The 27,230-nt window shown below is 49.2% G+C and overlaps 1 protein-coding gene across 5 annotated transcripts in view; it reads right to left on the bottom strand.

Annotated features, from left to right (window-relative positions):
• The window catches only part of ARL13B (ADP ribosylation factor like GTPase 13B), a 129,768-nt gene extending 103,287 nt beyond the window's left edge, over positions 1-26,481 (bottom strand). For 2 of the 5 annotated variants that reach the window (XM_063956293.1, XM_063956290.1), the window contains exons 1-3: positions 26,253-26,481; positions 24,012-24,159; positions 16,238-16,426 (exon numbers count right to left, since the gene is read on the bottom strand). In XM_063956293.1, coding sequence (XP_063812363.1) covers positions 16,238-16,299 — 62 coding nt within the window. In that variant the 5' untranslated portion in view covers positions 16,300-16,426; positions 24,012-24,159; positions 26,253-26,481. Of the gene's footprint in view, positions 1-16,237; positions 16,427-24,011; positions 24,160-24,583; positions 24,793-26,252 lie in introns of those variants that run through there. The other 3 variants (XM_063956294.1, XM_063956291.1, XM_063956292.1) reach the window with 3 other exon arrangements.
• Positions 26,482-27,230: the final 749 nt, after the last annotated feature.

Raw genomic sequence — 27,230 nt, forward strand, 5'->3', positions numbered from 1 at the left:
GAGACAGAGGGAGAGTTTGCCAGCACACACCAAAAGCGCTATAAATGTATATAAACAACCCTAGAAGGTGTTGTTTACTATATATGCGCTCTTAATATATAAATATCGCCAATTTATGCCCCCCTTCTCTTTGTTACCCTGTTTCTGTAGTGCAGTGCAGGGGAGAGTCCTGGGAGCCTTCCTCACCAGCGGAGCTGAGCAGGAAAATGGCGCTGAGTGCTGAGGAGAATAAGCTCCGCCCCTTTTTCGGCGGGATTTTTCTCCCGGTTTTTAAGAAACTGGCCTGGGTCAAAATACATACATATAGCCTTAATGGGTATATGTGATGTATTTATTTTGCCACTAAAGGTAATTATATTGCTGCCCAGGGCGCCCCCAGCAGCGCCCTGCACCCTCCGTGACTGAGTCAGTGAGCCGTGTGACAACAATGGCGCACAGCTGCAGTGCTGTGCGCTACCTTCATGAAGACTGTGGAGTCTTCTGCCGCCTGTTTTCCGGACCTCCGTTCTGCCGTCTCTTCAGCGTCTGTAAGGGGGATCGGCGGCGCGGCTCCGGGACGAACCCCAGGCTGACCTGTGTTCCGACTCCCTCTGGAGCTAAGTGTCCAGTAGCCTAAGACTCCAATCCATCCTGCACGCAGGTGAGTTGGAAATCTCTCCCCTAAGTCCCTCGATGCAGTGATCCTGTTGCCAGCAGGAATCACTGAGATTGAAACCTAAAAAAAACCTTTTCTAAACAGCTCTTTAAGAGAGCCACCTAGATTGCACCCTCTCGGACGGGCACAAAAACCTAACTGAGGCTTGGAGGAGGGTCATAGGGGGAGGAGCCAGTACGCACCATGTGACCTAAAAGCTTTTTTAGATGTGCCCTGTCTCCTGCGGAGCCCGCTATTCCCCATGGTCCTGACGGAGTCCCCAGCATCCACTAGGACGTTAGAGAAACTATTTTAGTTAAATATAAAGTAGTAGAAAGATATATTCGTAGAGGTATGCTTTTGTCATATAGGACTATTCTATAATGCATCCGTTTCTGTTAAGCATAAAAAAAACCCAAAAAAACAAACAAAAAAAAAACCACACAACTGGCGGTGTGTACGGGATGCTGGCGGAACTCGGTTTTTTAAAGGGGCAATCATGTACAAGGCACGGTTTAGCCTTGTACATGATTGCCCCTCTAAAAAAAACATAAAAGTTCGGCTCGGAGTTCATTACATACCGGCCCACGTTTTGAAAACGGGTTGAAATATACTATAACTGCTAAACGCAAATCCCCGGATGCTGGCATTGCAGATTTTACTAGAATAGAAGCATTACGGATTAGGAAAGAAATATAATTGTGAGAATGTATATAGTCCCTAGAACCAGAACATCATGAAAATAAGGGGATCTTGAATATTAATGATGTCAATGGTTGCTAAAACCCAATGGATCTCTTCACCGTTGGTGATCGGCCCATTTAAGTGAACTCATAACATATACACATTAGATAAAGGTGTATGGTAACACACATACTTGACAGTAGTAATCTCACTTTTATAAGGACATACTACATCAACCACTGTTTGTTGTTTTCCCTTCTTTCATGGTTTATTGTACTCCTAGGGTTTATCAGGCAGATAAACCAGATAATATAGGGCCTAATTCAGAGACTGCCACAGCCGAGTCCATCTGGTCTGCACACACGCACTGACCGGAGTGCGCGACCTTACACATTGCGGCCGCATCAAGGAAGCAAGCAGTCGCAGCGTGACTGAAAGTGGCGGCATTGGAGGGATGGGGCGTACCGAACGCGCTCCGGGGGGGGGGGGGGGGAGGGAACGTTTCCTAGGTGGCTGCGTGACGCAGCCGCTCCACAAAAATAAAAAAGCCCGCTGACCACCCGGCAGCCAGGGGTCAACCTTAGATCCAATGTATCCACAATCTAATTGCGGATGCAACGGAGGGTGGCTTCACACATGCTGGGTGGCCCCCATCATGTGCAGAGATGAATGCAGATCGATCTGGCGGCGTATGGAGCCATCTGCGTTCAGCTCTGAATAACCCCAATAATCTGCTAATTTTGTATTTTAACCAGCACTCAGATTATGACTATCCTTGTAATTTGTATACGTTTCCAATGCAGAGGTTCTCAAGCGCGGTCCTCAAGGCACCCCAAGGGTGCAGGTTTTAAATATAGCCATGCTTGGCCACAGGCGACTTAATTAGCACTCAGTCAAAATGATTTAACCACCTGAGCTGAACCATGGATACACCTAAAACCTGGACCGTTGGGGTGCCTTGAGGACAGCGTTTGGGAACCTGATAATGTATAAATGTTAGTGGTTTTGTTTTATCATACCACGACCTGTGTTTTTTTTAAATAAATAATTCAAGAAAGTTCAGCTAATGAATTAAAAGTTGCTATGTACAGTATATTATATTCGGATGGAACTAAACCTACAAAGCAAACGAGATGTTTAGAAATGTAATGAACTGAAAAGTTATACTTATTGGAGTGGTCTCAGAAAAGTTGCTCAGTACTTGCTGCCAAATATCTGCCAAACCTTCCCAAATCACTGACTTGTAGTGAGCAAAGCAAAACATTTAGCTGCTGTAATATCAGACCTGTACTATGGGCCTTATTCAGGTTTGTTAGCTAACCAAAAAGCACATTAATGGGCAAAAATAGGAACTTAATACCTACCGGTAATTCCTTTTCTCCTAGTCCGTAGTGGATACTGGGGTCTTGTACTTTAGTCCCATGGGGTATAGATCGGGTCCACTGGAGCCTGGCACTTTAAAACCTTTAGTGTGTGTGCTGGCTCCTCCCCTCTATGCCCCTCCTACCAGACTCCGTCTAGGAAAACTGTGCCAGAGGAGACTGACATAATATGAGAGAAGAACAATACAACAGCTGTGAGGCCACAAGCCAACACACAACCATGAACGAAAGGAGGGTGCAAACCAGAACAGAGGATAGCAACACATACGCAATCCGGATAGCACGGCTATCCCAACAACATAATGAGACTGCAACGCCGGTCCAACCAAATACTTACACAGGTAAGCAGAAACGAAGCACTGAGGCAGGTGCCCAGTATCCACTACGGACTAAGAGAAAAAGAATTACCGGTATGTATTAAATTTCCTATTTTCTCTTATGTCCTAGTGGATACTGGGGTCTTGTACTTTAGTACCATGGGGAAGTCCCAAAGCTCCCAAACGGGAAGGAGAGTGCTGATACCCCTGCAAAACCGCCTGACCAAACTGAAGGTCATTCTTGGCCAAGGTATCGAACCGATAGAATTTAACAAACGTGTTCGAACCAGACCAAGTTGCAGCTCGGCACAACACTGTAGGGCTGATAGATCCCGGGCAGCCACCCAGGAAGAGTCCACCGCCCTCGTAGAGTGGGCCTGAATAGACGTCGGCAAAGGCAGAGCCGCTGAAGTATAGGCCTGTTGAATGGTCAACTGTAGTCAACGAGCAACAGATTGCTTAGGAGCTGGCCGACCAATCTTGGAGGCATCATAAAGGACATATAGAGAGTCAGATTTCCGATGACGGGCCGTCCTTTTGACATAAATCTTCAAAGCCCTGACCACATCCAAGGACTCAGGACCAACGGAAGCGTCAGACAACTCTGGAACCACAACAGGCTGATTCACATGAAAAGCTGACACCACTTTAGGCAAAAACTTAGGACGAGTCCTAAGTTCCGCCCTATCATCATGAAAAATCAAATAAGGGCTCTTACAGGATAAGGCCCCTAATTCAGAGACACGCCAGGCAGACGCTAATGCCAATAACTAACAGTCTTTCAGGTGAGAAATTTAAACTCCACCCTATGTAAGGGTTCAAACCAATCCGATTGGAGAAAGAACAGAACCACATTGAGGTCACACGGAGCCGTGGGAGGTACAAAGGGCGGTTGCATATGAAGAACACCCTTCAGGAAAGTCTGTAATTCTGGTAACATGGCAAGTTGTTTCTGGAAGAAAATAGAGAGCGCCAAAATCTGGACTTTGATGGAGCCTAAACGTAGGCCAATATTCACTCCAGCTTGCAGGAAAAGTAGAAAACGACCAATTCTAAATTCCACGGGAGAAACCTTTCTACTTTCACACCAGGAAACATACTTTTTCCAGATACGATGATAATGTTTTGACGCAACCATCTTCCTGGCCTGGACCATGGTGGAAATAACCCAGGAGGAAAGACCCTTTCTCACTAGAATCTCCCTCTCAACTTCCAAGCCGTCAAACGTAGCCACTGTAAGTCTGGATAGACGTACGGACCTTGCTGGATAGACGTCTTGGAGTGGCAGAGGACAGAGTTCCTCCAGAGGCATGGCCTGGAGGTCCGAGTACCACGCCCGTCGAGGCCAATCCAGGGCAATTAGAATTGCCTGAACGCTTTCCCTTCTTATCACCCTTGGGATCAGCGGTAGGAGGGAACAGGTACACAAACCGGTACGTCCACGGTGTCGTCAGCGCGTCCAGCCTGCAGATCCCTCGTTCTGGAACAGTAACGGCATAGCTTCTTCTTGAGACGAGAAGCCATCAGATCTATCTGCGGACAGCCCCACTGGCTAATTAACTGTTGAAACACCTTGGGATGTAAGCCCCATTTCCCCGGAAGGAGGTCGTGCCTGCTGAGAAAGTCTGCTTCCCAGTTGTCCACTCCTGGAATGAATATGTCTGAGATGGCCCTTGCTTTGCCCTTCGCCCAGAGGAGGATCTTTGACATCTCTCGCATCGCCGCTCTGCTTCTTGTTCCCCCTTGTCAGTTTATGTACGCCACCGCCGTGGCGTTGTCCGATTGAACCTGGATCGCTTGACCCTTCAGGAGATGGGAGGCTTGTAGAAGAGCATTGTAAATTGCCCTGAGTTCCAGGATGTTTATCGGTAAAGCCGATTCCTGAACTGACCATAACCCTTGAAACTGGGCCCCTTGGGTCACCACTCCCCAACCCAGGAGGCTGGCATCCGTTGTCCGTAAAATCCACAAGTGGATATTGAAACTTCTGCCCTCTACCAGGTGAGGAATTTGAAGCCACCATAATAGAGAAATCCGGGCTTTTGGAGATAGTGTCACTTCCTGATGCATATGAAGGTGAGAACCCGACCATTTGTCTAGCAGACCTAGTTGAAACGGCTGGGCATGAAACCTTCCGTATTGAATTGCCTCGTAAGCAGCCACCATCTTGAACAGTAATTGGAAGCAAAGATGTATGGACACCCGGCGAGGACTGAGCACCGAGCGGACCATAACCTGGATAGTCAAGGCTTTGTCCATCGGGAGAAACACCTTTTGAGATACCGTATCCAGTATCATCCCCAGGAACTGAAGACGCTGGGTCGGTTCCAGGTGAGTTTTCTGAGAATGTAGGATCCACCCATGATTCATGAGTAGGCGAGTAGTCAGATTGATGCTGTGCAGTAGATGCTCCCTGGACACAGCCTTTATTAGGAGATCATCCTAATAGGAGACTATGGGGGTAATTCTGAGTTGATCGCAGCAGGAGCTTTGTTAGCAGTTGGGCAAAACCATGTGCACTGCAGGGGAGGCAGATCTAACATGTGCAGAGAGAGTTAGATTTGGGTGGATTATTTTGTTGCTGTGCAGGGTAAACACTGGCTGCTTTATTTTTACACTGCAATTTAGATTGCAGATTGAACACACCCCACCCAAATCTAACTCTCTCTGCACATGTTATATCAGCCTCCCCTGCAGTGCACATGGTTTTGCCCAACTGCTAACAAAGATCCTGTTGCGATCAACTCAGAATTACCCCCTATGTTCACTCCCATCATGCGCAGCTGCAGCATCATCTCCGCCACGACCTTGGTGAAGACCCTCGGAGCTGTGGATAATACAAAGGGTAAGGCCTGAAACTGGAAATGGTTGTCCAAGATGGCGAACCTGAGGTAAGCATCATTGACATCCAGAGACAACAGGAACTCCCCCTCCTCCAGAGCAGACACCACCGCCCGCAGACTCCATCTTGAATTTGAACACCAGCAGATAAGGGATTAGAGACTTCAGGTTCAAAATGGAGGTGCACCGAACAGTCTGGTTTGGGAACGACAAAAAGACTGGCGTAAAAACCCCTGTTGCGTAATGGATGGGGTGCAGGAACTACCACCCCTGTTTTCAAAAGTTTTTGAATAGCCTCGTGCAAGTTAACTTTTGTTGTGGGTAAAGCTGGTAAGCACGACTTGAAAAACCTGTGAGGGAGTGCCTGAAATTCCAGCCGGTATCCGTGGGAAATGAGGTCCCTCACCAAATGATCCCGGCAGGACTCCGCCCACACGTGGGCGAAGTGTTGAAGGCGAGCACCTACCTGAATGTCGCCTTGTCGCTGGGGCCAACCATCACATGGAAGGCTTAGCGGCAGGGGATCCGGTGGTCTGGTCCAGGGAGACAGCAGGTTCAGGTTTATGGGACTTACCACAAGATCCTCTGGAAGTGGTGGAGACCCCTCAGCCCCTGCCTCTGAACCTTGCCACACGAAAGGACTGCAAGGAGGGTCCGGAGTAAGAACATCTAGCAGGCGACGCAGCCGACAGCAGATAAGTAGACTTACCCGCCGTTGCTTGGGAGATCTATTTATTTAATTCATCTCCAAACAAGTCATCACCTGTAAAGGGAAGATTTTCTACACCCTTTTTGGAATCAGCGTCCGCCACCCATTGACGTAACCACAGAGCTCTGCGTGCTGACACAGCCATCGCAGTAGTGCGGCCATTTATCTTACACAACTCCTTAATAGCCACGCTCATAAAATTTGCAGCATCCTGTATATGTTGCAGCAGAGTAACAACCTCGTCCCGGGGTAGAGTCTAAACCGATCAATAACATCAGACCGCTTTACCATAGCCCTGGAGATCCACCCGCAAACTATTGTGGGGCGTTGTGCTGCGCCTGCTGCAGCATAAATTGCCTTGAGCGTTGTCTCAATTTTACGGTCAGCTGGCTCCTTCAGGGATATAGCCCCAGGAACAGGCAGTACCAACTTCTTAGACAGTCTGGATACAGATGTATCGACCGACGGGTGTTTTTTCCCACACCTTCCTGTCCTTAGCTGGAAGGGGAAAGGAAGATAAAAACTTCTGAGGAATTTGTTATTTTTTATTAGGGTTTAACCAAGCCTCCCTGGCCAAGGAGTTTAACTCCCTAGACACCGGAAAGGTAGCTGAACTCATGGGTCTAACATTAAAGTATAACTCCTCATCTGGTTCCGCCTCCTGATCCAGAATGTGGAGGCCCTCTCTTACAGCAAAAATGAGAGCCTCTTCCCCAGGGGACAGAAAGCGGTCCTCGTCCATATCATCATCATCCACATCTGGCTGATCAGAATCAGACTGGAAAACCTGTGGCAGTGAACATTTATGTGAATCCACTAGAGGGGACTGAGAAGCCTTCTTGGAATCTGCTGCTTTAGCCGCTCAATCAATGGAGTGTTTTAACACCTGTCTCTCTCTTTTAGCTGCAGCCAGGTGCGTCGGAACGGGAGGGGGGGGGGTTAAGGGGGCAGCCTGCCCCCGCCAAATATGTCAGAGGCGCGATCCCTGCAGGCAGAGTCGGCGCTGCTTGCTCAGCAAGGGTATGTAAAGCAGGGAGGCGCTCTTCCCACTTTGCTACCCTGCTGCTGCGCCTCCTCCCCCCTCCCCCCAGTGTGCGGTCTCAGCCCACACACTGCTACGCCGCTGCAGTCGACTTCCCCTGCTGCCGAGACGTTTTGGGGGCATGGCCTAAACGCAGGCGGCATGGCCACACCCCCTCATGGAAAAAGTTGGGGAAATCTATGCAGTGCCTGACCCGTGACTGAGTCCCCAGCCCTGGCTCAGCCCCTCAGCCAGGGTCAATTCGAGGGGAGGGGGGAAGGAAGGGGGGGGGGGGGGGGTTGTGATCAGTGTGATCACCCCCCCACCTGTACAGGAACAGGCAGAGGCTGAGCAATAACAGCAGCCTCTCTGCCTCACTGCAGCATGTGCTGTGCTGCCAACATGGGAGCTTATGCTGCTGCCCAGTGAGGAGGGAGGAGGTGGGAGTGTGGTGCACAAGGGCCCCTGGGGGACCCCTCCATCAGTCCCAGGCTCGGGTAATTAGTACCTGCTCCCCCTCCTCTCTGCGTCACTGACGACATCCTACGGAGCCGCTGCTGCTGGAGTAATGGAGCCTGTGAGAAACCGGAGGCGGAGCAGCGCCCGAGCCGGGACCTTCTACAGGTACCGGGGCCACACTGTGGAGGGAATGAGGGCTGTACCTGGCATAGGGGGTTATTGAGAGATGAAAGCAGATTGCTGCATACGCAGCCAGATCTGCATTCATCCCTGCACATGCTGAGGGCCAAATACAGAAAAGAAAAGAAAAATACAACTCTGCGCTGGACAACAAAAGGCAGCAAAACAATACCTTCTGGTGTTATCAAACCAGAAAAACAAGTATACAGTGCAAATGGTGGTATTCAATCGCACCAATTTTTAACGGTGGATAGGGAATTTCTGTAATTTACGTCTTACTAATCCATCTGTCTTTACCAGTGTGTTGGCTCATCAATGGGAATGTTCATATGGAAAAGAAACACAAAAACAAACTATCCCAATGTGTAGTATTATCTTGATAATAACAGTCAAAGGGTAAGGGAATAATAGATGACATTCAAATGCTCCACTCTGTGGTGATGGAAAGGCGTAATGGGATCACCCAATAGGTGCAATAGTCAGAAGATGATGCTCACTTCAAAGCTTACTTTCAAAAAGTCTGGTCCATACATATAAAGGTATCTTTAAATAGGTCCTGGGATGGCGTCATCTAGTGGATCTTATGTAGGCCCCTCCACAGGATGTAGGCCGCCCAGCACAGCGCAAGGCCACCCCACATGTGTAAGGCCGCCTCCCGATGCATCCGCAATTAGATTGCGGACACATCTGATCTAAGGTTGTGTTGGCTGGCTGCGCTGTCAGGCGGTCAGCAGACATTTTTTTTTTCGGAGCGTCTTTGTGTGACGTCATGCAGCCACCCCAAAAATGGTCCAGGGCTGCCCCCGTTTTTCTGGCACCACCCTGCCTTAACCCCACTACGCTGTCACGTGTCAATCACATTGTGGTCGCATCCATCGGAAAAGCGACCACAATGTGTATGGCCTCACGCCCACCGGCAAACTGCGCTGCGGACCGCTATTGCGGCGGGGTCTGAATGACCCCCATAATGTGTATAACGGGCTCTACCTGGATAACGTGTCTAAGGGGCTCTACCTGGCATAATGTGTATATGCTGCTCTACCTGGCATAATGTGTATAAGGCGCTCTACTGTGGCATAACTTGTATAAGCGGCTCTCCTGTGTGGCGTAACGTGTGTAAGGGTACTACTGTGCAGTGTAATGTGAACAACGGAAACTACTGTGCCATGTAATGTGACTAACGGACACTACTGTAAACTATCTTTTTCTTTTCAAATGTAAGATGCCCCCAATTCAATAAAGAGGAGGTGGCGCTGAAACATACCTTTGCTCAGGGCACCATGGCACCTAGCTACACCTCTAATAAGGGGCACTACCGTGGGCACTGTGTATAAGGGATAGTACTGTGTGACGTAATGTGAATAAGGGGCACTATTTTGCGGCGTAATATAAATCGGGCACTACGTTTGGGATAATGCGAATAAGATTGTAATACTGTGTGGCATAATTTGAATTGTGGGTACCATTGTGGTCACGCCCCTTCCTTGTGTGAGCACACCCCTTTTTGCAGTACGGGCTGGCCCTTTTTAATGGATGGTAGGGCGCAAATTCATTATTTGCAGGGGGACGCCAAACACTTTAGCACCGGCCCTGCCTGCGGGCGGCATGTCTTTTAAAAACAGACTGCTACCGCAGGGTGCTGTGTCCTCCTATCTTCGTTGTGTCCTAGCCGTCGGCTCTCTCTCCTTCACAGTTGCATAACTGGGAGGAGGCGTGGCTATGGTCCTGGGATGTCCCAGCCTGGCCACGCCTCCTCCAAGTAATGCATCTGTGAAGGAGAGACAGTCGGCGGCAGCTAGGACACAACGAAGATAGGAGGACACAGCACCCTGCGGTAGCAGGCTGTTTTCAAAGGCGATGCCGCCCACGTGGATCTGCAGCTAAGCGCTCATCTGCACAGTGGTGGGGGGCTAAAAAGGTACAGAAGGCCGGCACCATGGGGGCGCCAAAATAATTTTTGCTACGACCCCCCCCTCCCCCCAACCTAAAAACATTCCAACGCCCCTGGCTGCGGCTAATTCAGAATTTACATTTTGAATCATGTTCTTAAAGCTATCTAACCAGTCAGGTACCTGTGAGCTGGGCCCTTGAGGAGATGAGGAACATTGCTCACACATGAGTGAAGATGGGGTAGAATTACAAGCAGCACACATGACCATGTCCACAGACAATATGCAGGAAAACTACAGCGCAGCCCCTTGACCAACACCCACACAGACCCTAGAGAGCCCCTGGAGTGACACTGAGGAGCAGACCAAGCACACAGAACACAGCAGCACAATGTGTGAAAATAAGTGTATGTGATATAAGTGCTGGTACCAGTTTTAAAAGTCTTTAACATCGTGGGTCCTGGAGGAACAGAGTGCATGCAGCCTTGATAATCCGCAGCAGCAGAAAATGGCGCCTTCCCGCCGCTGGTCCAGCTCCAGGAAGCCCCGCCCCTTGCAATGGCGCACGACCCCTCACAAAGATTATACTGGCCACAGTAGTAAAACACATGAGAAATGCATTAAACAGTGCACACAAAGCCTTAAAGACAGTGAGCACTGCGGGGCAACAGCCCTGAGCCAGTTTGTCCGCAGCGGGCACCGCAGCTCCGGGCCTGTGACCACCGCATGACATGCTGCCAAACTGCACCGGGGACTCGCTAACTGGGGCCTCGGTGTAACACTCACCGCACCTAGGTCTTCGGCATCTGTTACAGGGTGGGTGGCGGCTAGCTGCTGGCGTGGGCACACATACTAACGATGTGTGATCAGCAGCTCAGTGTCCTGTCAGGTGGGATTACGAACCATTAACCCTCAGGAGGTTGGTCCAGTTACCCCTCTAAGTTTGCCAAGCAGAGCTACCTGAAAATAATAAACTAAAGAAAAATGAAAGAAAAATCTCTGGAGCTCCAAAGAAGTGCACCCGGCTCCTTGAGTACATTTTTCTAAACAGAGTCTGGTAGGCGGGGCATAGAGGGGAGGAGCCAGCACACACATACTAAAAGTTTAAAAGTGCCAGGCTCCAGTGGACCCAATCTATACCTCATGGTACTAAAGTACAAGACCTCAGTATCCACTAGGACGGAAGAGAAACCACGTTTCACTGCAGGTGGGTCAGATGTAACATGTGCAGAGATTTAGATTTGGATGGTATGTGTTGAACCTGACATCTAAATTGCAGTGTAAAATAAAGCAGGCAGCATTTACCCTGCACAGAAACATTATAACCCACCCAAATCTAACTCTGTCTGCACATCTTACATTTACCCTACCTGCAGTGCAACATGGTTTTGACCATTAATGTGCTTTTTTGGTTTTCTAACAAACCTGATTAAGCCCCTATTGCCACTTTCAGAGTTCTCCCAATGCAGTAACCTCAGGTACCCCAGCTTCAGATACACGCGCTGACATCTGTAATAAGTAAAACACTGAATCATACAGATTACCGGAGCTTTAGATTATCCTCTAACAGCACTCAGGAGGCTGGGAATGCACACCACTATAACGTGTTGTGTCTTCCATACAGTCACACCAGTTATGCACTCAGCAGAATAAGCCAATTAAATGTTTTCAAAACAAAGCTATATATAAGTGTTGCTTGTATTATTAATGAGACACATGCTTGATTTTAACTGCAGTCCAACACAGAATAGTGCAACAAATACTAAGAAATGTAAAAAGAACATGACATACAACTATGTAAGTCTCTCCCCTCATCACCACATCATCTATTGATGTCATTGGATGCAAACTTCTATTTCCACTGGCTTAGAGGCATGTTGCAGCAGACGGGGGAACAACTGAAGTGGCCAGTGCAGATACAGACGGGGGGAGGAGGAGGAGGGGGGGGAGGACCACAACGACTATCTACGTAAAGCCTACAATTAGTTGTCAGGTTAGCCCCTATAAAATCCTTATGAAGACATATAAAAGGCATTCATAGTATAGCACACGAGCAACCAACTCAAATATAAGGTAAACTATCATGGAAACCACTGTAGGATATCATACAATTACCTTACAGCCTTATGATCAGCCACTTTACTCCAAGGTTGTGTTACTAAGGTTAGCACATACTGTACAATGGCATCTCCTATATATTTAGCCTTGCGATTCTGTGCTTGGCCCTCTAACGCTGGGCGGAGTCACAGGCACAGATCAGGGTGGCTGGATGCAGGCCAGGAACAGTCCCTTCCCTCGGTCCGCCCATCCCCGCCCAGTCCCCTCCCCATCTCCGCCCACTCCCCCTCTCTCCCCCCTCCCCGTACACTCCCTGCACCCTGGTGACACTGCAGCCGGTGAGTCTTGCGGCTGCCATACACTACGGAGGAGAATGCCGTGGACGACCACTGACTGCCGCCCCCGCCCCCCTCCCACCAGCAGCACCCACAGCTTTCACAACATCCAAACCCCCCCCCCCCCCCCCGCATCACACACCCCGCTCCTCCCCGCACCCTCCCACCCACGGCACCCACACCTGCAGCAACCCCCGCCCCTCCCTAAACCGCGGTACTCCCGCCCCCTCCCCCACCCATAGCACCCACATCTGCAGCACCCGCGGCACTCCCGCCCCTCCACCACCCGCGGCAGACGCCCCTCCCCCATCCGTTGAACCCACACCTGCAGCACCCACCGCCCCTCCCCCACCCGCGGCAATCCCGCCCCCTCCCCCACCCATAGCACCCTCATCTGCAGCACCCCCCACCCGCGGCACTCCCGCCCCTCCCCCACCCACGGCACTCCCGCCCCCTCCGTTGAACCCACACCTGCAGCACCAACCGCCTCTTCCCCACCCGCAGCACTCCCGCCCCTCCCCCACCAGCGACACTCCCACTCCCGCCCCTCCCCCACATCTGCAGCACCCCCGACCCCTCCCCCACCCGCGGAACTCCCGCCTCTCCCCCACCCGCGCACTCCTGCCCCCTCTCCCACCTGTTGCACCCACACCTGCAGAACCCACCGCCCCTCCCCCACTTGCGGCACTCCCGCCCCTCCCCCACCCACGTCACTCCCGCCCCCACCAGCAGCACCCACTCCTGCAGCACCCCCCCCCCGCCCCCGGCACTCCCGCCCCCTCCCCCACCCGCAGCACCCCCAGTCCCTCCCACACCCGCGGCACCCACCATATCTTTCCCCCACCCACGGCACCCGCCCCTCCCCCACCACACACAAACCACGGCGCACCTCACCCCTCCCCCACCCGCGACACCTCCGCCCCTCCCCCACCCCCATCTTTCCCCCCCACTACATACCCGCACCCTCCACCCCACTCGTCCCGCCGCTCCCCCACCCGCGGCACACTCAGCATCCACCATATCTGCCCCCCACTCGCGGCACACGCTCCTCCCCCTCCTGCTGCACTCCCTCCCCCTCCCGCTGCACCACCCCAACCCCCACCTCTCCCCCCCCCGCACCCTCCACCCTACCCGCCCCCCACCCGTGGCACATGCCCCTCCCCCACCAGTAGCACCCACACCACTCCCCTGCCTACTCCCCTGCCCGCAGCACATCCAGACTCCACCACACCCCCGCAGCCGCCACTCCCCCAACCACAGCACCTCCGGCCCCCTCCCCCACCCACATCATCTATAGACACCTTCCCCCATTCGTGGACCTACCACACCTCCCCCACCCGCAGCACCTCTGGACCACCTCCCACAGCACCTCCGGACCCCATCCACGGCTCCCCTGCAGCCACCCCTCCTCCACCCACAGCACTTCTAGAACCTATCACCCAACCTCACCCCCCTCGCAACCCCACCACCCCAAACACCCCCCCCACTACATCACCCCTCCCCCACGCACACCACCTCCAGACCCCCTCTTTCATCCACAGCCCCCCGCACCCACCCCTCCCCCACCAACAGCATCTACACTCCCCGTCCGCACCCGCACCTCCCCCATCCGCGCCCCCTCCACACCTACCACTCACAGCACCTGTGCACCCTTTCCGCCATCTGTGCCACTGCACCCACCCCTCCACCACCCGCAACACCTCTGGACCCCCTCCCGCACCCATTCCTCCACCACACGTAGCACCTCGGACACCATCCGCAGCTGCTACAAGTGATTCCCTGAATCGGGGTGATTAGCGGCACGGATAGGCATCTCCACCTCACTGAACCCACCCCCTTTCCAAACCCCCCACACACACACTGAACTTCTGTGAGTATAGTTGCTACCAGTGTACATTGGATTAATAAAAAAAAGTAATACTGTGGCCATTATGTGTCTAAGCGACACTGCTACCTGTGGCCATTGTGTATAAGTGGCACTGCTACCTGTGGGCACTGTGTGTATACGCGGCTCTGCTACCAGTGCCCATTGTGTGTATAAGTGACACTGCTACCTGAGGCTATTGTGTGTATAAGCGCCACTGCTACCTGTGGCCATTGTGTGTATAAGTGGTGCTGCTAGCTGTGGCCATTGTGTGTATAAGCGCCACTGCTACCTGTGCCCTTTGTGTGTATAAGCGGTGCTGCTAAAAGTGGCCATTGTGTGTATAAGTGGTGCAGCTACCTGTGGCCATTGTGTGTATAAGCGCCTCTGTTACCTATGGGAATTGTGTGTAGAAGTGGCACTGCTGCCGGGGGCCATTGTGTGTATAAGCACCACTGCTACCTGTGGTCATTGTGTGTATAAACTGCTTTGCTACCTGTGGGTATTGTGTGTATAAGCGGCTCTGCTACCTGTGGGTATTGTGTGTATAAGCTGCCCTGCTACCTCTGGCCACTGTGTGGATACGTAGCTCCGTTACCTGTGGCCATTGTGTGTATAAGCGTCTCAGCTACCTGTGTCCATTGTGTGTATACGCGGCTCTGATACCTGTGACCACTGTGTGTGTAAGCTGCGCTGCATACACTAGCAGTATATACTAAACTAGGTTATTCATTGTGCCCTGCGGCCACTCTTCACGCCCTCACAAAGGGCTACGCCCCCCCTTGTAATATTTACCCACTAACAACTTTTTTTTGCAGGTAATACTCCATATAATAACAATAATAGCACAGCTGAAGCCCGTGCAGGGGTTAACGGGTCATAGCCTCTTGCAACGGTATTTTCTCTCTAACACCTTGCCTCTCTTTATCCTCTCCCTACCACCCTGACTCTCCCTATCCTTTACCCATCGCACAGCGTTTCTGTACATTCCCTTTCTCCCCCCCTACGCCTCTCTATTTTTTCTCAACCGGACCCCTTTTCTGTATGCCCTCTATACTGCCCTGCATTTCTGAATCTGATATCTACTGGCCTGCGTATGTTCAAAGGCGTGCAGGGGTTAACGGGGCGTAGCCCCTAACGATGGTGTGAAGAGTGCCCGTAGGGCGCGATGAATCACCTAGTGTAATATAAGCAAGAGAAAACAAAAAGACAATATAAAAGTATAGACAGTCACAGATTTATGACCACAGATGCATAGGGAACAGAGGGGCAGATGTATTAACCTGGAGAAGGCATAAGGAAGTGATAAACCAGTGATATGTGCAAGGTGATAAAGGCACCTGCCAATCAGCTCCAATATGTAAATTAACAGTTAGGATCTGATTGGCTGCTGCCTTTATCACCTTGCACATATCACTGGTTTATCACTTCCTTAAGCCTTCTCCAGGTTAATACATCTGCCCCATTATACTATAAACCATGCCAACTATTGTGTTAAGATTTATCTAAAAGTACAGAGCTAAAGGGAAGTTCCCCGGTAATCGGAGAAAGGTCTCCCCTGTTCACCGAGTTTTACCATTTCTAGTTTTACTAAATCTCAACTAATCTTCTTTCATTATAGAGTGCAAAAACAACTGTCGCTCATATAAGGTGGGGGGGCTAGGGTACATTTAATTCAATGTTCTACCGGGATCACCACAATGTTAAGCTGTGCGCCTAATGGGCAATTACAAAACGCCCTGCACCCCTCTATGATGAAGATGTAGGAGATTCGCCATTCTAGAACAGAAATTAATGTCCATGGAACTAAACTGAATTCTTCCATACACTGCAATTACAAATTACCCATTAGTCTTTAGCTTACCTAACTGGTTGGCGCAAACGTTTGAAGCAATTACGACAGCAATTCGCCATGAGGCTAAACATAGGAAATCCAAAAAATAGCGGGGGAAAATAAAACGGCTGGTCTGGATGTCCTAGGATGGCTTCAATATCATGGCTGCTTTATACTGGCTTCCACTTTCCTCCAATTCTCTATTCAAGCTTTTCAGACCTGACAAATCAAACAGAAGAAGCTATTTAGCAATCTAGACAGCCTGGGACACATAAATGGCATCTCAATGCATAAAATAAGATTTTACTCACCGGTAAATCTATTTCTCGTAGTCCGTAGTGGATGCTGGGGACTCCGTAAGGACCATGGGGAATAGCGGCTCCGCAGGAGACTGGGCACAGCTAAGAAAGATTTAGGACTACCTGGTGTGCACTGGCTCCTCCCACTATGACCCTCCTCCAGACTTCAGTAAGGATACTGTGCCCGGAAGAGCTGACACAATAAGGAAGGATTTTGAATCCCGGGTAAGACTCATACCAGCCACACCAATCACACCATATAACTCGTGATAATATACCCAGTTAACAGTATGAACATAACAGAGCCTCTCAAAAGATGGCTCAACAATAAACCCTTTTAGTTAACAATAACTATATACAAGTATTGCAGACAGTCCGCACTTGGGACGGGCGCCCAGCATCCACTACGGACTACGAGAAATAGATTTACCGGTGAGTAAAATCTTATTTTCTCTGACGTCCTAGTGGATGCTGGGGACTCCGTAAGGACCATGGGGATTATACCAAAGCTCCCAAACGGGCGGGAGAGTGCGGATGACTCTGCAGCACCGAATGAGAGAACTCAAGGTCCTCCTCAGCCAGGGTATCAAATTTGTAGAATTTTGCAAACGTGTTTGCCCCTGACCAAGTAGCAGCTCGGCAAAGTTGTAAAGCCGAGACCCCTCGGGCAGCCGCCCAAGAAGAGCCCACTTTCCTCGTGGAATGGGCTTTTACAGATTTAGGCTGCGGCAGGCCAGCCACAGAATGCGCAAGCTGAATTGTACTACAAATCCAGCGAGCAATAGTCTGCTTTGAAGCAGGAGCACCCAGCTTGTTGGGTGCATACAGGATAAATAGCGAGTCAGTCTTCCTGACTCCAGCCGTCCTGGAAACATAAATTTTCAAGGCCCTGACTACGTCCAGTAACTTGGAGTCCTCCAAGTCCCTAGTAGCCGCAGGCACCACGATAGGTTGGTTCAAGTGAAAAGCTGATACCACCTTAGGAAGAAACTGGGGACGAGTCCTCAATTCTGCCCTATCCATATGGAAAATCAAATAGGGGCTTTTACATGACAAAGCCGCCAATTCTGACACACGCCTTGCCGAAGCCAAGGCCAAAAGCATGACCACTTTCCACGTGATATATTTTAAATCCACGGTTTTGAGTGGCTCAAACCAATGTGACTTTAGGAAACCCAACACCACGTTGAGGTCCCACGGTGCCACTGGAGGCACAAAAGGAGGCTGAATATGCAGCACTCCCTTGACAAATGTCTGAACTTCAGGCAGTGAAGCCAGTTCATTTTTGGAAGAAAATCGACAGAGCCGAAATCTGGACCTTAATGGAACCCAGTTTTAGGCCCATAGTCACCCCTGACTGTAGGAAGTGCAGAAATCGACCTAGCTGGAATTCCTCCGTTGGGGCCTTCCTGGCCTCACACCACGCAACATATTTTCGCCATATGCGGTGATAATGTTGTACGGTTACATCTTTTCTAGCTTTAATGAGCGTAGGAATGACTTCCTCCGGAATACCCTTTTCTTTTAGGATCCGGTGTTCAACCGCCATGCCGTCAAACGCAGCCGCGGTAAGTCTTGGAACAGACAGGGCCCCTGCAGCAGCAGGTCCTGTCTGAGCGGCAGAGGCCATGGGTCCTCTGAGATTAATTCTTGAAGTTCCGGGTACCAAGACCTTCTTGGCCAATCTGGAACAATGAGAATAGTTCTTACTCCTCTTTTCCTTATTATCCTCAGTACCTTGGGTATGAGAGGAAGAGGAGGGAACACATAAACCGACCGGTACACCCACGGTGTCACTAGCGCGTCCACAGCTATCGCCTGAGGGTCTCTTGACCTGGCGCAATATTTTTCTAGCTTTTTGTTGAGGCGGGACGCCATCATGTCCACCTGTGGCCTTTCCCAACGGTTTACAATCAGTTGGAAGACTTCTGGATGAAGTCCCCACTCTCCCGGGTGGAGGTCGTGCCTGCTGAGGAAGTCTGCTTCCCAGTTGTCCACTCCCGGAATGAACACTGCTGACAGTGCTAACACGTGATTTTCCGCACATCGGAGAATCCATGTGGCTTCTGCCATCGCCATCCTGCTTCTTGTGCCGCCCTGTCGATTTACATGGGCGACTGCCGTGATGTTGTCTGACTGGATCAGAACCGGCTGGTTTTGAAGCAGGGGCTTTGCCTGACTTAGGGCATTGTAAATGGCCCTCAGTTCCAGAACATTTATGTGTAGGGAAGTCTCCTGACTTGACCAAAGTCCTTGGAAGTTTCTTCCCCGTGTGACTGCTCCCCAGTCCCGAAGGCTGGCATCCGTGGTCACCAGGACCCAGTCCTGTATGCCGAATCTGCGGCCCTCTCTGAGATGAGCACTCTGCAGCCACCACAGCAGAGACACCCTGGTCCTTGGAGACAGGGTTATCAACCGATGCATTTGAAGATGCGATCCGGACCATTGGTCCAACAGGTCCCACTGAAAGGTTCTGGCATGGAACCTGCCGAATGGAATTGCTTCGTATGAAGCTACCATCTTTCCCAGGACTCGCGTGCAGTGATGCACCGACACCTGTTTTGGTTTCAGGAGGCCTCTGACTAGAGATGACAGCTCCTTGGCTTTTTCCTCTGGGAGAAACACTTTTTTCTGGACTGTGTGCAGAATCATCCCCAGGAACAGTAGACGTGTCGCCGGAACCAGCTGAGACTTTGGAATATTCAGAATCCAACCGTGCTGGTGTAGCACCTCCTGAGATAATGCTACGCCGACCAACAACTGCTCTCTGGACCTCGCCTTATCAGGAGATCGTCCAAGTATGGGATAATTAAAACTCCCTTTTTCCGAAGGAGTATCATCATTTCGGCCATTACCTTGGTAAATACCCTCAGTGCCGTGGACAGGCCGAACGGCAACGTCTGGAATTGGTAATGACAATCCTGTACCACAAATCTGAGGTACTCCTGGTGAGGATGGTAAATGGGGACATGCAGGTAAGCATCCTTGATGTCCAGAGATACCATGTAATCCCCCTCTTCCAGGCTTGCAATAACCGCCCTGAGCGATTCCATCTTGAACTTGAATTTTCTTAAATATGTGTTCAAGGATTTCAAATTTAAAATGGGTCTCACCGAACCGTCCGGTTTCGGTACCACAAACATTGTGGAATAGTAACCCCGTCCTTGTTGAAGTAGGGGCACCTTGACTATCACCTGCTGGGAATACAGCTGTGAATTGCCTCTAACACAGCCTCCCTTTCTGAGGGAGTCGTTGGTAAGGCAGATTTGAGGAAACGGCGGGGGGGGGGGGGGGGGGATGTCTCGAATTCCAGCCTGTACCCCTGAGATACCACTTGAAGGATCCAGGGATCTACTTGTGAGCGAGCCCACTGATTGCTGAAGTTTTTGAGACGGGCCCCCACCGTACCTGGCTCCGCCTGTTGAGCCCCAGCGTCATGCGGCGGACTTAGCAGAAGAAGCGGGGGAGGACTTTTGTTCCTGGGAAGTGGCTGTATGCTGCAGCTTTTTTCCCCTACCTCTGCCTCTGGGCAGAAAGGACGCGCCTCTACCCCGTCTGCTCTTTTGGGGGCGAAAGGACTGTACCTGATAATACGGTGCTCTCTTTGGTTGTGAGGGGACATGTGGCAAAAATGCTGACTTCCCAGCCGTTGCTGTGGACACTAGGTCCGAAAGACCATCCCCGAACAACTTCTCACCCTTATAAGGCAAAACTTCCATGTGCCTTTTAGAATCTGCATCACCTGTCCACTGCCGGGTCCATATCCCTCTCCTGGCAGAAATGGACAGTGCACTTATTTTAGATGCCAGCCGGCATATATCCCTCTATGCATCTCTTATGTAGAAGACAGCGTCTTTAATATGCTCTACGTTTAGCAATATAGTGTCCCTGTCTAGGGTGTCAATGTTTTCTGACAGGGAGTCTGACCATGCAGCTGCAGCACTGCACATCCATGCTGAGGCAATAGCTGGTCTCAGTATAATACCAGTGTGTGTATATATAGCTTTCAGGAGAGCCTCCTGCTTTCTGTCAGCAGGTTCCTTTAAGGCGGCCGTATCCTGGACCGGCAGTGCCACCTTTTTTGATAAGCGCGTAAGTGCTTTATCTTCCCTAGGGGGTGTTTCCCAACGTGACCTATCCTCTGGCGGGAAAGGGTACGCCATTAGTAATTTTTTTTAAATTACCAATTTTTTAATCGGGGGAAGCCCACGCTACTTCACACACTTCATTTAATTCTTCAGAAGGGGGAAAAACTACTGGTAGTTTTTTCTCCCCAAACATAATACCCTTTTTTGTGGTACCTGGGGTCACCTCAGAAATGTGTAAAACATTTTTCATTGCCTCAATCATATAACGAGTGGCCCTATTGGACATTACATTAGTCTCTTCGTCGTCGACACTGGTATCAGTATCCGTGTCGACAACTGTGTCTGCCATCTGAGGTAGCGGGCGTTTTAGAGCCCCTGATGACCTTTGAGACGTCTGGGCAGGCACGGGCTGAGAAGCCGGCTGCCCCGCATTTGGCATGTCGTCAAATTTTTTATGTAAGGAGTCGACACTTTCGCGTAATTCCTTCCACAAGTCCATCCACTCCGGTGTCTGCCCCGCAGGGGGTGACAACACATTTATAGGCACCTGCTCCTCCTCCACATAAGTCTCCTCATCAAACATGTCGACACAGCCGTACCGACACACCGCACACACACAGGGAATGCTCTGACAGAAGACAGGACCCCACAAAGCCCTTTGGGGAGACAGAGAGAGAGTATGCCAGCACACACCAGAGCGCTATATAATACAGGGATTAACTAAATTATATCCCCTTATAGCTGCTATATGTATATTGCGCCTAAATTTAGTGACCCCCCTCTCTTTTTTACCCTTTCTGTAGTGTAGACTGCAGGGGAAAGCCAGGGAGCTTCCTTCCAGCGGAGCTGTGAGGGAGAAATAGCGCCAGTGTGCTGAAGGAGATAGCTCCGCCCCTTTTTCGGCTGACTTTTCTCCCGCTTTTTTATGGATTCTGGCAGGGGTATTTATCACATATATAGCCTCTGGGGCTATATATTGTGATATATTTGCCAGCCAAGGTGTTTTTATTGCTTCTCAGGGCGCCCCCCCCCAGCGCCCTGCACCCTCAGTGACCGAAGTGTGAAGTGTGTATGAGGAGCAATGGCGCACAGCTGCAGTGCTGTGCGCTACCTTGGTGAAGACTGATGTCTTCTGACGCCGATTTTCCGGATTCTTCTTGCTTCTGGCTCTGTAAGGGGGCCGGCGGCGCGGCTCCGGGACCGAACATCAATGGCCGGTTCCATGCGGTCGATCCCTCTGGAGCTAATGGTGTCCAGTAGCCTAAGAAGCCCAAGCTACCACCAGTTAGGTAGGTTCGCTTCTTCTCCCCTTAGTCCCTCGCTGCAGTGAGTCTGTTGCCAGCAGATCTCACTGTAAAATAAAAAACCTAAAATATACTTTCTCTCTAGGAGCTCAGGAGAGCCCCTAGTGTGCATCCAGCTCAGCCGGGCACAGGATTCTAACTGAAGTCTGGAGGAGGGTCATAGTGGGAGGAGCCAGTGCACACCAGGTAGTCCTAAATCTTTCTTAGCTGTGCCCAGTCTCCTGCGGAGCCGCTATTCCCCATGGTCCTTACGGAGTCCCCAGCATCCACTAGGACGTCAGAGAAATAATATAATAATATGAGATTGTAATCTGGCATTTTATCAAATGAAAGCCAGAATGATGAAATGCACATAATAATGCCGTTTTCAGCCTGTGAAGGACTGCATATAGAACATGATAATTAAGGGCAGAGTTAGAATTCCATGCCAGTTATACACTGCACGCACACAACTAAAAATAGACATTCCACCATTTGCAGCGTTGCATGAATCCATGTGCCTGTGTACCACTACCCAAACACTAGCTGAAATAGCAGTCAGCATTATCAGCATGTAGTTGCATCAGCCCAGGAATCAGATGGATCTATGCATATGCTCAACTCAGCCCAGACCGCCAAATCGGACTAAACACCTTTACCAACTACAACCTATGCCAGAGGTTCTCAAATGCGGCCCTCAAGAGACCCCAATGGTCCAGGTTTTAAATTTGTCCATGCTTGGCCACGGGTGACTTAATTAGCACCTCAGTCAATTTGATTTAACCATCTGTCTCAGCCATGGATATACCTAAAACCTGGACCGTTGGGGTGCCTTGAGGACCGCGTTTGAGAACGTCTGGTCTACGCACAAATGCCCATTACCACGCAGTTATGGTCAGTCGCAAGTGACTGAGGTTTGTACAAGTCAAATTTTATGGGGTCGATCCTATTAGCCGCGATGATATAGCGGGTGTGAATCTATACGGCGGCCCGAATTCGCACTAAAGCACTCGCTGCCGAACACTTTGGGGCAAATTCAGCCTGAAATCAGCACGCAAAGGGTGTGAGATCGGGTGCAATGCTGCGGCAACGGCACATTGAGGGTAATAGGATCGACCCCTATGTTTCTATTAGGGGTCCAGATTACCTACAAGATTATAAAAAAAAAAAAAGGGCAGACTAGATGGGCCAAGTGGATCTTATCTGTCGTCATATTCTATGTTTCTATAACTAGGAATCATCGGTAGACGCGCGCTCTCAGCTATGGAGCATATGCAGAGGTAAAAATCACAAGACCCATCCATGAAACAAACTTGCATTCATCTCTGAATTGGTCCAGTACTGTATATTGTAGCTAATGCACATACGGCAGAGGTTCCCAAACTGTGTGCCGTGGCTCCCTGGGGTGCCACGGGACACTTGCAGGGGTGCCCTGGGCTGGTGGTCTAGGACCAATTCAAATTATTCATGGTCAATATAATAGGCAAAACCAGTGCTGGTGGCTGCCAGTCATAAAATATGTGGCCAAACAGAAGCAAATCTTGTCCCTCACCACACAACTGACCCTAAGGATGACATATAAACGCGATCTACTTAATGTAATATTTCTTTCTAAATTTCTCAATAAGAAATTTTTTGCCTAGGGGTGCCGTGAAAAAAATTCTGATATTCTAGGGCGGCGTGATTCAAAAAAGTTTGGAAACCACTGACATAGGGCCTAATTCAGACCTGATCGCAGCAGCAAATTTGTTTTCTAATGGGCAAAACCATGTGCACTGCAGGTGTGGCAGATATAACAACATGTGCAGAGAGAGTTAGATTTGGGTGGATTATTTTATTTCTGTGTAAATACTGGCTGCTTTATTTTTACACTGCAATTTAGATTTCAGTTTAAACACACCCCACCCAAATCTAATTCTCTCTGCACATGCTATATCTGCCCCACCTGCAGTGCACATGGTTTTGCCCAATTGCTAACGAAAATCCTGCTGCGATCAACTTGGAATTACCCCCACTATACAATTATCTGGCAGACAATCTGTCCAATCTGGCTGGTTGGAATGAAAATCTGGCAAACACATTTGCTGCTCTGATCAGGTCTGAATTAGGCCCATACAGTAGGAATCAAGCTTACCTCGACAGCCCCAATGTTGTTTGAGTTTTTTAATGGGATTTTATGGAAGCACGGCTGCACCTTCTTCATCCACATCTCTTCATATGAATTATGTTTTGTATGTAGGATTTCTTATACCCACTGTCCTGTGCAGCAGTATTTGTGGCACCTGAAAATAAATGAGGAGGAGTTGGAGGCCTTACATACATCCGGTCATGGTGTATCTGTAATATGGACATTGGAGATAACAGCACCAATACACAGTCTCTCACACCTCGGCTTTAAGGCATATTTATTTACCATTTGTGTTACTTATTCCCATGTGCCTACCTGGATGTGTATGAAAAACACAGGGGGAGATGTATCAAACATTCTAAAGAGAACAGGTAGAGAAGTTACCCCTTAGCAATCCATCAGCTGCTAGCGATCATTATAAAGACTATATATTGATAACAGATAGCTAGGGGCATCTATTCCACTTGTCCTCCTTAGAAGGTTTGATACGTCGCCTCCAAAGTTGTTCAGAACTCTGCGACGACTGTCAAACTTAATTCTCAATTACTTCTGACCCCAGCTGCTCTGATTGCACTCACCTGTATTTGCTGTTCCCTGCTTTATAACCATGTACTTTCCTCCCACTGTATGCTATGCATGTGCTATACCTCCACTGAAGTGCATCTTTCGTGGGCACGATGTACTTTACGTGGATCTAGTCATACAGGGTATATCGTACTGCCACACATGTGGTAGTCATTCCAGATATGCTTCAGTTCCTTGTGTGTCTTATCGCCCATAGCATAACCTCCGCAGTGCACCCAGCATGGCTGCCTCTCCTGGTACGCTCCTGGATGAGATGAAAAACGGTTATGACTGGACCCCACCCTAAGTGTTAGGACGCTGCAACCACTCATTTTGTGTCATCTCTTCTAAGGGTTGTGTCATCTCTTCTAAGGGTAACAGATTCCACCCATGGTAATCCTACGTAGCTCACCGAAGATGGCTGCCTCACCTGGTGCCATTCATGGGTGGACTGTATGACCTGTGGAAGTTATTGCCTGAAATGTCTAAACAAACCCTACACTATGCTTACTGTGCTTTCTAGGTTTATACTGTTTTTAATTATTTCTGCGTAGGTTTCTATATTCTGAAATACCAATTCCCTGTACAATATACCAAGTTTCTCATGTCTGTAAAGCGACTTCGAGTCCTACGGGAGAAAAGCGCTATATTAATATTATTCTTATGTGTTCCCCAGTCCTCAGAGACAAACATGTTTTATTTTCACTTAATACTAATTGATCCAAATACAGGAAAATTAAAAAAAAAAAATTAAAAATAAAATAAAAAAATAATATAAATATATATATATATATATATATATATATATATATATATATATATATATATATATATATATATATATATATACACACACACACACACACACACACACACACACACAGGTTGAGTATCCCATATCCAAATATTCCGATATACAGACTTTTTTGAGTGAGAGGGAAATAGTAAAACCTTTGTTTTTTGATGGCTCAATGTACACAAACTTTGTTTAATACACAATGTTATAAAAAATATTGTATTAAATGATCTTCAGGCTGTGTGTATAAGCTGTGTATGTAACAAATGCATTCTGTGCTTAGATTTAGGTCCCATCGCCATGATATCTCATTATGGTATGCAATTATTCCAAAATACGGAAAAATCCGATAACCAAAATACCTCTGGTCCCAAGCATTTTGTATAAGGGATACTCAACCTATATATATGTTACAGCTGGTTGTATGGCACTCTGGACGCTCTGGTTAATGCCGGGGTGATGATATAGAATCTATTTTCCTAGAACACTTTGCTGGGGTCTGCATGGAAAAAACTGACATCACAACACACAAAAAAACAAAAATACTGTACATTACATGACAACGTTGTTGTATTGTATTTTTGTTTACTGTGATGTAAGTTTCCAATACACGTTTGTATGGAAGCCCGTGGCACGCAGACTAATTTTTTTCCATGCAGACCCCAGCACGGGGTTCTAGGAAAATGGTCTCGATAGATAGATAGATAGATAGATAGATAGATAGATAGATAGATAGATAGATTAGATACCCCTAATGAATGAACGGGCCAGGAGCTGTATGTTACCCAGCCTCAGCATGAGCACTGTGGAAGGGGATGTATGACATGACACTGATTTATATACAGTGCTGCAAATGTCATCTATTATCTTTGCAGGACCCCACCTACCTTCCAGCCACCTTCCGGCGTGTGTGTGCGGGACTCACAGGCCGACGGCCACAGCACTGCGCTGGGTAAGTGAGGGACTGACAGGCAGGCGCCGCAGCTGCACGCACTGTGTACACCGGAAGCCGCACACACTCTATGGTAACCCAGCAACACTTTCCTGCGGCCCGCAGACACGCCCACTTTCCCTCGCAGCCAATCGCTCGCCTGATTAGAATACACTAATGGCAAGGCGACTCTCACACGCGATTATAAGGGCAGGTGAAAGAAGAGCTGTGAGTGTGAGTGGCTGGCAGGAGTTACTGACTGTATATATGCAGCAGCTGCAGCCTCAGTGCAACTGTTCCTCCTCTGAGCCAATATAGAGATCACATTTAGTTAGTGGTAGGAGTGCTACCCTATAGTCAGTGGATTGGATGCAGAGCTTATATACTGGGACAGGTCTAGAGTTACGGATGTATAGGTATCTGGTGGTATCCGTTCTTTAGGTCGACAACACTTAGGTTGACACTCATTAGGTTGACCAATATTGGTTGACATGCATTAGGTCGACATGGTCACTAGGTCTACATGGCAAAGGTCTACACATGAAAAGGTCGACATGAGGTTTCACTTCTTTTTTTTTTAAACTTTTTTATACATGGTTGGGAATAGTAGCCTGGCACCTTGCCTGAAGCGTGGCGAACCAATGCGAGGTGACACGGTGCACAAATTGGGGTTCCCGGTCACTTTACGAAAAAAATGACACCAATTATTTTTTTTTTTTAAACCTCATGTCGACCTTTTTCCATGTCGATCTAATGACCGTTTCGACTTATTTCAGGTGTCCACCTAGTGACTGTTGACCAATAGTGGTCGACCTAATGACTGTCGACCCAATGATCCACACCCTTACCAGGTTATCTGACCATCTTCACATTACACATCACATATGGAGATAGTTGTCCTCAGACTGGTACTTAAGATCTATTGTACATTATT

The sequence above is a fragment of the Pseudophryne corroboree genome, chromosome 2 (genome assembly GCF_028390025.1).
Source record: "Pseudophryne corroboree isolate aPseCor3 chromosome 2, aPseCor3.hap2, whole genome shotgun sequence".
Taxonomy (NCBI): domain Eukaryota; kingdom Metazoa; phylum Chordata; class Amphibia; order Anura; family Myobatrachidae; genus Pseudophryne; species Pseudophryne corroboree.